A 9,914-nucleotide genomic window follows, 5' to 3' on the forward strand; every position below is an offset into this window, starting at 1 on the left:
ACCCATGGGTTTCTTTTTTCTGTTTAAAAAAGAAGTAAAGAGCTCCATAGCAGGAGGTATTTCCTGCAAACAGAATATCTAGTAGGTCTATTCCTGGAGGAGACCCCTTCCCCCTCCACCATCCATTGCATATATACTGTCCATTACGTATACAAAAGTAGAAGGATAAGGAAGAAGTTAGGAAGGAAGGTCCTATGTGTATGACAGCTGTACCTCGCCATGCCAGCCTGTGAGCCACAGCCTGGCACTAGGGAATTACAGCCTGGGTGCGTTTCTAAACTTGCCCCGCTCTCCACTTTCTCAGTAGTCACTGCCCCGGACCGAAGCGGGCACCGTGCGCGCCCGCCCCGGCAAGCTTGCCTCCACGGTTCTGGGATTTTCAGCACCTGGCTGCGAAGGACCAAGTTTCTGGCCCAGCTGGCCCGGCTCCCAGGTCCGCTCCGGTCTCGTGTAGCTTTAAGGAGGCGGCCCCGGGGGAGGGGGCCGACCCCGCCCGCCCCCAGCTCGGCTCCCAGACATCGGCATTTCCTCTCCGCTCGCTGGCGCGGCCTCCTCTCTCCTCGGAAGGGGAAACTTCGCGGCCCAAGTAACGGGATCGGGGGAAGCCAGGGCCCGACCCTCGGGAGCCCAGCTCCAGCTGCGCCGGAGGCTGGGACGTGGCCTGACCGACCCGAGCCTCGGCGGGGACGGGGAGGGGAGGGCCGAGGCTCGGAACTCGGCAGGGCGGTGAACGCAAAGAAGCGCGGACCCGGAGAGGTCAGACCGCGGCCAGCAAGCTCGGGCCGGGGCAGCAGCCGGCAGGAAGGGCTGCTCTGGGCGCGGGGTCGCGAGGGGAGCTGAGCGGGGAACCAGCCCGGAGCTCCCCGAAGGCCCGGACCCGAGGCGTGCGCTGGAGGGCGGGGCGGGGCTGAGCCGCCACCGCAGCTGGAAAGAGAGCCTGAGCTGGGAGAAGGGCCGAGAGATCCGCGAGCCGGGGCTGAGCCACCCGGGGAGCCTCGCCTTCCAGGAACCAGCCGAGGGCTGAGCCGGCCCCAGGGAGGGCGACGGAGGCAGGGCAGGGCTCGAGCTGCCGCGTGTATGCGGGGGAGAAGAAGGGGGCGCCCCCGCCGCCGTCGCCGAGGTCCGGACCATGGGCTGACCACCAGCGGACGTCGCCCCTGGCGCCCAGCATGTCGGTGCACTACACTCTCAACCTGCGCGTCTTTTGGCCGCTGGTGACCGGCTTCTGCACGGCCCTGGTCTGCCTCTACCACATCCTGAGCGGAAGGGGCGGCTCGGCCGCGCCCCAGGACGGCGAGGACGCCGGCTTCCCGCTGCTGAAAGCCATCGGCTTGCTGTTCTTGGGCTACCTCCTTCTGCGTTTCCGCCACGCTGCCCGGCAGCGCCTCCTGCCTCGCTCTCCCCAGCAGGGGCTCGCCCCGTCCTCTTCGAGGCTCCTCCCGGAGCCGGGCCTCGGTGTTTTACTGGAGAGCTACTACGAGCACGAAGTTCGCCTGTCCCCTCACGTGCTGGGCCACAGCAAGGCACACGTGAGCCGCATCGTCGGCGAGCTGGTCCGTGCGGGCCGGGCCAGGGGATCTCCAGGGCCTTCCCCGGGTGGAGCCCTAGCTCTGGCCTTCCGGGGGGACTTCGTCCAGGTGGGCAGCGCCTACGAGCAGCACAAGATCCGGCGGCCCGACGGCTTCGACGTGCTGGTCCCCTTGCGCCTCCCGCCTCTGGTGGCGCTGGAACCTCGGGGCCTGGGCTCCGAGCCCGACTTGCCCCCGGCGCTTCGTGGCTGCTTCGTTTGCGCCCTCAAGGCCCCACCGCCTCCTCCTTCCGGTGGGGCTGGAGGCCAGTGGCACCGGGACTCCAAACCGTTCTCCGACGGCTTCTGCGTGGAGCTGCGGGGCCGGCGCCACCTCTCCGCGGCGCTCGTGGCGCGCTGGTTCCAGGCGCATTTGCAGCGATGCCTGGCCACGGTGCGGTACAGCCTGGAGGAGCGCTGCCGGGTCAGCCTCTCTCCCGGGGGCCTGGACCAGCCCCCCACCCTGCACATCCTGCCTTGCCGCACCGACTACGGCTGCTGCCGGCTCTCCATGGCAGTGCGCCTCATCCCCGCCGTCCACCTGGGCGATGGGGTCTTCTTGGTGGCGCCGCCCCTGCCTGCCCCCGGGCTCCCGTCGGAGCTCCCCGGAGGGCTGAGGGCCGAGGCGCTGTGGGGACTGAACACGGCCCGCCACGAGCAGCGGCTGCTGGGCTGGCTGCAGGAACGAGCCCCGCCGGGGGCCTGCCACCTTAAATGCCTGCAGCTGCTAAAGGCCCTGCGGGATCTGGGCGCCCGAGGGCTGGACCCTGCGGCCTCGGCGCAGTGGGGGCGCGTCCTGTCGTCTTACACGCTTAAGACGGCTCTTCTGACCCTGCTGCTTCGAGGGGCTCTGCACAGCTGGGAGGAGGCCCGCGTGAGGGAGAGGCTGGAGGAGCTGGTACTCCACCTGCGGGACTGCTTGCTCCGCCACCGGCCTCTCTTCCACTGCCTCCTGGGCCCCGACGGAGCCGTGGGACTCGCGGCCGAGCTCGGCCCGCTGCCCAAAGTGCTGCGCGAAGCGGCCCCGGTCGATCTCCTGGCTTCCTTCGACGGGCGCGCCCGGGAGTTCGTGGCGGCGCGACTGGTGTCCACGTGGCGCCGGCTGCCCCAGCTTCTGCGGCCCTACGGGGGACCCCGCTACCTGGACAGGAGCCCCCAGCCCCGGAGCCAGCGGGCCCCGGGTTTCCCGGAACACGATCCCTAAATCCACCTGACCACTAATCCCGAGAAGGGATCCTGAGGGATAGTTGCCAGCTTAGTAAGACCCTTCTCTCATCCCTGTGGGGAGAAGGGTTGGGGGAGGAGAACGAACATAAAACGCTCTTGGCTTACGGGGTGTGGGGTTTGGGGGGGTCGTGCGTCGCACCCTTTGGGTCCCTAGAATGAATGAATCCTTAAGATGCTAGTCCTGGGGCAGAGTAGGAGCTTCCACAGTCTGGCCCAGGCTGTCTCTACATATTACACATATATACATTCCTGCCACTTCCTTGGGAACAGAGTTCAAATGCTGATCTGTTTTTAATAGCCTGTAAGAACTCAGGCCGGTCCAAAGGGGAATTGGGGGAGGTGGAGAACATCCAGGGCCCCACGGCACGTGTTCACTTGCCTACAGAAATGAATCTGGATCTTAAAGCACAGCTGGAAGAACAGGGCATGTGGTACTGTGTGACCTAGTTGTGGATTCTACAGATTGGTGTTAGTTTGCCTTGTGAGCAGTGCGAGGAAGACCATGTTTGACAAGATTTCAAAGCGTTCTGTTTCACAACATGCCAAAGGGTGATGGAGAATTTGTTGGAAAAAAACCCTCTTAAGGAGAAAAGAGCACTTTATTTTGGTAAATGCCTTAATTTTATAGTAATTGTTATTACCAAGTGTTGCATTTTGCAGACCCATTATGCAGCAATATAAATTAGTTGGCATCCTTACTTAACATTCCTGAAGAAGCCAGGGAATGAAAAATGCTAGTTAGTGCAAAGGACTGTGGGTAACAACAAATGTTTTTCAGCCACACTGATGAGATCATAAAACTTATCAGTGCCTAGATTGAAGAGAGATGTTTTAGGCCTTCCCTTTGGCATATGAAACCAAATCTTTGCTCTTTGGTAGGAAGCTAATCTTTGCCTTCCCCCTTCCCCTTTAAAGTGCCTTATTGAAAACCCCAGGGCACATGAGGAATGACCTATGTTTCATTGCACAACTACCGCCCAAGCTGCTTCTGAACTTAGAGCATGTGTATTCTCAGAGACTGCCAAGCTTCCATAAAACAGTGCAACACCTTGGGCATAGAGTTCATTAAGGTTCATTATGGATGGTTGGTTATTCCTGAGGCTATAAAGGGAAAATGCAGAAAACAGAGGAGAGCCAAGGAAATAATAATTTTTGCCAGCTGTTCCCCTACCTCCCCACCCTGCCAAGGCATGAATCATACCTAAGTAGATTCTACATAGCATTGAACTTGTTTTTCTTCTGCTGATCTTTTCTGAAATCTTTCAGGTCTCTAAATTTCTAGCTTTGACTGAGGTGCAGTCACATTTTTACCACTTACCATTAGGCTTAAATTGTCAGTTGTTCCACTGATTGGAATGATAGTTTTACAACTTCAAACTAGGGTTTCCGATTTGACCTAGCTTGTTTTTGGCTGTGTGTGTGTGTGTGTGTGTGTGTGTAAAAAATGTATGGGTATCCCAAGAATTCACACATTTTAAAATGGAAGTTCTAACTGTTCAGAATAGGATCATTGTTGAGCTTGGGCAATCTTAAGGAAGTTCCTCAAACTTTGCTGCTTTAGAAGGAGGAGCCTCCTCTCTCAAGTTTCTGGATTAATAATTTATAAGTAATAACTTCACATGAAGACTTCTCAGACTGGGCTGCACTGAACACTGACTTCCTTTGAACGATTAGGTCCTTTGGACCATTAGGGAAACAAGTTAGAAATGTGTCTTGGAGGAGTTAGATTTTTGATAGTTCAGTTTGTAGAAAAGAATAGAAAAGTTTCTGTACCAAAACCATTCCAGCTTTTTTTCTGTCAGTGTTAGTCTTAGGTACTGAATTTGCCAAAGCAATCTGTCTATAAGTATGGTGACATAAAGGAATCTAAACTTTACTATTAAGATAAACTTCTTTAATAAATATTAAGGTTATTATATCCTTTTTTCTGTATTTAAAAAAAAAGCATTTAATGTAATCAAACCTAAAGAGCATTCTCATTAGCCAGTTCAGGAACTGGGACAGTTTAAAGTAGTTGACCTCAAAATATTTTCTTCTTTAGTACAAATTTTTTGACCTTTTGGGTAGGGAAATAGAAGAATTTGAGCAACCATAAAACCCTGAAAGGTCAATTTATCAAAATTTCTAACTGTGGTGATGGGTGTTTTTTTTAAATGTTATTTAAGAAAATGTAAATCTGGTAATGTGCTGCTGCAGCAGCCTTATTTTCAGGTATCCTATCTAAAGCCATGGCTATTCTCAAGGTTTTATTTTTATTTTTATTATTTTTTAATTAATGGGGCATTGTATTTGTGTTTTCTGAACATAAATATCTTATTTATATGCCATGCTGAGCAGTTGTTCTTTGTACATGGTAACCAAAGCTTAGAGATTTAGATCAATTTTGGTCAATGCTATGTAGCCCAAAACATGTACTATGTACACATGAAATAATATGGCATATAAGCAAGGGATGATGGTTGCCTAGGCACTTAAGTTTATTTTTTATTTTATTGTGGCACCATTCCCGTAAATGAGTTACGTGGTGGATCACTCCAACGGGTAGTTCTTTCTTTTATAATTTACACATTTTTTTGGTGTATTTGGTACTGGAGATAAAATACATGGAAACCTCTAATGAACTTGTTTGATTTTCCTACTGGTGTCACAGTAGTTCCATGAGTTGCTGGTGTCAGAAGAAAATTGGGGGAAGATGAATCATTCTAGCCTGAGGCACCCAAAGGTAACTTCCACTGACTCATGTAGAAACTGTACTGGATTCTTCTGGGAAGGATAGAATTGGGTCCTAAAAGTGTTTTTACAAAATGAAACTCAAACCTGAGAAAGGGAAAATGAGAAAGGGAACAAAGAATGTTGGAAGGACTAAGAAAGTGAAGCAAAAGATGGCAAGGTAAGGAAAGTCAGAAGAATGAACACTTGATATGAAGATAGAAGAGAGTATGAGAGAATTGGATAGGAGGAATTCATTTTAACTGTATTATGTTAAATGGTCTACTCCTTGAATATATGAGACTTGGTATTTTTGGTTATAGATTGTAGTTGTGTTACCTATATATTGGGGGTGCAATATTCCAAGTATTAGCTATTACCTAAGTTTTATTGTAAAGCTGAACCAGTAGGTTAATACAGTTACAGGAAGAACTTTTCACATAATTTCTCTAATGTGACTATTGAGAGTTGTTAGGGTAACCAATGAAGATTCTTTACCAAAGGAAGTGTGGGTCAGTTCATAGCACTTCCTTCCTTGGGACTGTGGGCTCCAGCTCTTCCGTTATATTGGACTTGGCCATCCAGATTGCACATTCTTTCTGGTGATAGCTGAACTTCACCTGGGAAACAGGAAGTCAGATCCCACCAAGGGAATGATTTAATGTCTGGGTGTGATCTAGGTATTCTCTCAGATGCCTCACTGAGTTTTGGAGACTTTCCAGGTAACCCACACCATATATTTTTTAAAAGTGTCCTAGTTGGTATCGTTTCAATGATTTATATGATGGCAATGAGCCTTAGAAAAAACTGCCAGAACTATGGGTCACATATCTCACTTTCCCTCAGTTTAATTTCAATCTTCCCCGCTAACCCCCTTCATGGGTATATTAACTCTTTCAGGCTGTTAGACTACACTCCACTGAAACAGAACTTTATCCACTGGCACCTCTTACCAGCTTGAAGGAGGCAGTCTGCCTTCTCAAAGTTCCACTTCTGCAATTTGGTTGAAATTTTCTTAATAAGATGTGACCCCAAAGCTTTTTCCCCCTCTTATCTCAAGAGCAAGTGCCTCTTTGACTTTGGGCCTGTCGCCTCATCTTCCCCATCTGTAAACTGAGGATAAAAATTGCACCCCTACCTCATAGAGGTTTATGAGGATTAGCGTAGCTAATGTTGGTTTGCAATGCACATTGAAAAGAAAAAAAAAGAAACCTCAGTATTATCATCATCATTATTATTTTTAAAAAGATTATGACTTAGACACTGTTTTATAATTTCATACCTACATATTTTTATGCCTATGTTTTTGAAAGGAATAAAGCTCTTATAACAGGTTATAATGACCTTTTTAGCTATGGGTGTAAGGGGGGGGGGGACTGGAGAAGAATAAGATTATAGACATACCAAGAGATTACCAGCTAAGTCATATACACATTTCTTTACCTTTCTAAGTATCAGAAAATGATACATATTTTTAAGCAAACTTAACGTGTTTTGATTATCAACACCATTTATTAAGTGCCTAGTAGATACAAGGCATCTTGAGATAGAAAAATAAATGACATAGTTGATGTCCTCATGAAGTTAATGTGCCTTAATTCAGTTATCTTAAAACATTCCGACTATTTTATTTTTATTTCTCAAAAGTGTGTAAAGTGTGACAAAGCAAGTCTATTTAATATTTATTGTCCTTTGGCAGTGAAAAGTCATGGTAAAATGTCTCTTTCAAAAAAAAAAAAAAAAGACCAAAGACTTAACTGAATGTTGTTCTGCTGCTATTGCCAAAAACAAACAAAAAAGTTTAAGATTTCAGCCTTTTGCAAAGTGTTAAAATGTGCCATTTACTTTCTCTTTTAAGGTCCAAAGACATTTGCACTTTTATTGGGAAGAGGGTGACTTTAAATTGTTTTCCTGTATTTCATTCTATGAATAAACAAGCTTTTTGAAACCTCTGGCTGCAGGTTGAATTTATAGTATGGGAACATTCTTGTGGGTGAATGTACAGAATTTGTTCTAGCTTGTGATACTTTATGCAAACTTCTATCTTATTTCTTTTCATATGGAAAGGAAGTCATTTTCCATGAAGCAAATATAGTGACTACAGTTTACATATACATTGTTATATAAAGGGATGGGGAAGAGTGCCAAGGCAACATCTTGGTAAGAGGGTTGTTGCAGCCCTGGGTACCTTGACCCCAGGTGCTTGCCAGAAATTAGACAAGATAGGGGTTTCCTAATTTTCATGGACTGTTTCCATATGTAGATACCCTGTGGTCCTTGGTCTTAGTAGTGTCCCTCTACTTTATATCCCAAGATCCTTCAGTTCAGGGATTTTCTCTGACTTTCTCTAAGTGATAAATGTTTACTAGTAAGAAAGAATACTAACTTAAGGAAAAATTTGAACCTGGAGCTGATAGAGTGATCAAAGCTTGAATGTCTAAAGGAAAGCTTAAAGCTTGTAATATAGCCAAGATGAAACCAGCAGCCTTCTGCCCATTAAACATTAGTCATAGTTCTTAGGTTTTCTCAAAAGAAATCTGGATCCTTATGCCCAGTTATGGCACACCTGGATTGCAGAAATGTTAATAGTGAAAAGTGTTTGAAATTCTCATATCCGTTTGAGGGAGAGTAGTGGGCTGACCTCGGAGTCCCACCTTTTATGCCATATATTGGCAGTGTGACCGCTCAAATCACTTAACCTCAGTACCCCAGGCAACTCTATGGGATTATATATCTCATATATATAAGAGCAAGTGCTGAGCTGAATTGGTAAGGCAGTTTACTGTTTAGGAGTTCTCTATACCTGTGAAATCATTGCTCCAATTCAACGTCCACTGACAAGTTTGATAGGAAGAAAACTGGATTTTCTTCTGCTGGATAAGCCTGACTTATCCCTTAACCTCTCTGTTCCCATAGTTTTCTCATTTGTGAGAAGGGATTGTGTCATTTGTGCTCTAGTAAGATGCTGAAAGAAATTTGGGCATTTGAAAAGTAGATTTCTAGAAAAGATAAGCCTTCTGTATCCTAGATATTGTCCAATCACATTGCAATTGTAGGAGAACTCTCACACCTCCCTTTAGTTGTCAGGATTCCAGATGTGTGTCACGATCTGGAAGGAAGAGAGATAAAGTATTGTACCCGGATTACGTTTTTTGTTTTGTTATTGTTCAGTTGTGTCCAACTCTTCATGATCCCGCTTGGGGTTTTCTTGGCAAAGATGCTAGAGTATTCTGCCATTTTCTTCAGCTCATTTACAGATGAAACTGAGGCAGATAGGGTGAAGTGACTTGCCTAGGGTAAGTGTCTGAGGCCAGATTTGAACTCAGGAACATGAGTTTTCCTAATCCCAGGTACTCTATCCATGGCACACAAAGCTACTTGGTATTCTCAGTACAGCTGGCACCTAATCCACTAAATCAGAAGTAAAGCCAGACCAAAGCTTGGAATGTTTCATACGGAAGCAAGTTCTGCCCAGTCCGACAGGACTGCCCTTTCAGACACTGAATATACTTCCTTACATGGTGTTCATATCCCATTTCTTGGGCCAAATCAGTGCTTCCTTTAGTGTCAGCCACCTTTATCGTTCACCTTTTACTCCTTTGCCTCATGTCCTGCCCCACCTTCTTCTGCCCATTAGACTATGAGCTCTTATCCACTGTACTATTTTACAAGTACATTTTTTTTTTTTTGCCTTTCTTTGTATCTACAGTTCTTAGCACAGTCCTGGTCACATAATAGGAGCTTGATGCATGCCACTTAACTGATTGGCTGATCTTTGTTTCTTGCTGCTTTCTGTACCCGATGCTTTCTGTGTCCGATAATACTTATATTCCTTCTAGGGTTTGAAAAATTGACACAAAAGTATTGCCAGTGTACTTTGGGTGTGGGAATAGCTGGTCTTGTGTGCCTCTCCTGCTTTAGCTGGTGATTTTGTTTACTCACCATTCAGAGCACTGACCTAAATCAAGAGATCTAGCTGTTGACCACAAGCAAGTCATGTAATATCTCAACATTCTTTTGTTGTTATTATATGTTTGTTCTCAAAGAGGACCAATGACATCACATGATGTCTTAACTTTTCAGTGGATTTGAAAGGTAGGTGGCACAGTAGATAGAGCACCAGATCTGGAGACCAGAAGAACTGAATTAAAATTTGACCTCAGACACTAGCTGTGTGACTCTGGGCAAGTTACTTCACTTTGTCTCAGTTTCCTCATCTGTAAAATGAGCTGGAGAAGAGAATGGCAAACTACTCTAGTATCTTCAAGAAAACCCCAAAGGCAGTCACAAAGAGTCATACACAACTGAAAAACAATTGGACAATAACAACCAGATAATAAGGGGATTTTTCTAGATAATCTTTATTCTTTTCTATTTCTGACTTTCTTTGTAGGTTCATGGATTTAGACCT

General features: G+C 47.1%; 1 protein-coding gene across 1 annotated transcript; it reads left to right on the forward strand.

Annotated features, from left to right (window-relative positions):
* Positions 1–470: 470 nt before the first annotated feature.
* ITPRIPL2 (ITPRIP like 2) lies at positions 471–7,451 on the forward strand. The gene has a single exon (XM_072598015.1). The coding sequence runs from the start codon at positions 1,170–1,172 to the stop codon at positions 2,769–2,771; it is 1,602 nt and encodes a 533-aa protein (XP_072454116.1). The 5' UTR covers positions 471–1,169; the 3' UTR covers positions 2,772–7,451.
* The last annotated feature ends 2,463 nt before the right edge of the window (positions 7,452–9,914 follow it).

Source organism: Notamacropus eugenii, chromosome 3 (genome assembly GCF_028372415.1).
Source record: "Notamacropus eugenii isolate mMacEug1 chromosome 3, mMacEug1.pri_v2, whole genome shotgun sequence".
Taxonomy (NCBI): domain Eukaryota; kingdom Metazoa; phylum Chordata; class Mammalia; order Diprotodontia; family Macropodidae; genus Notamacropus; species Notamacropus eugenii.

Excerpts from the sequence above, each read along its gene's own strand:
- ITPRIPL2 (XM_072598015.1), top strand. The coding sequence starts at position 1,170 with ATGTCGGTGCACTACACTCTCAACCTGCGCGTCTTTTGGCCGCTGGTG.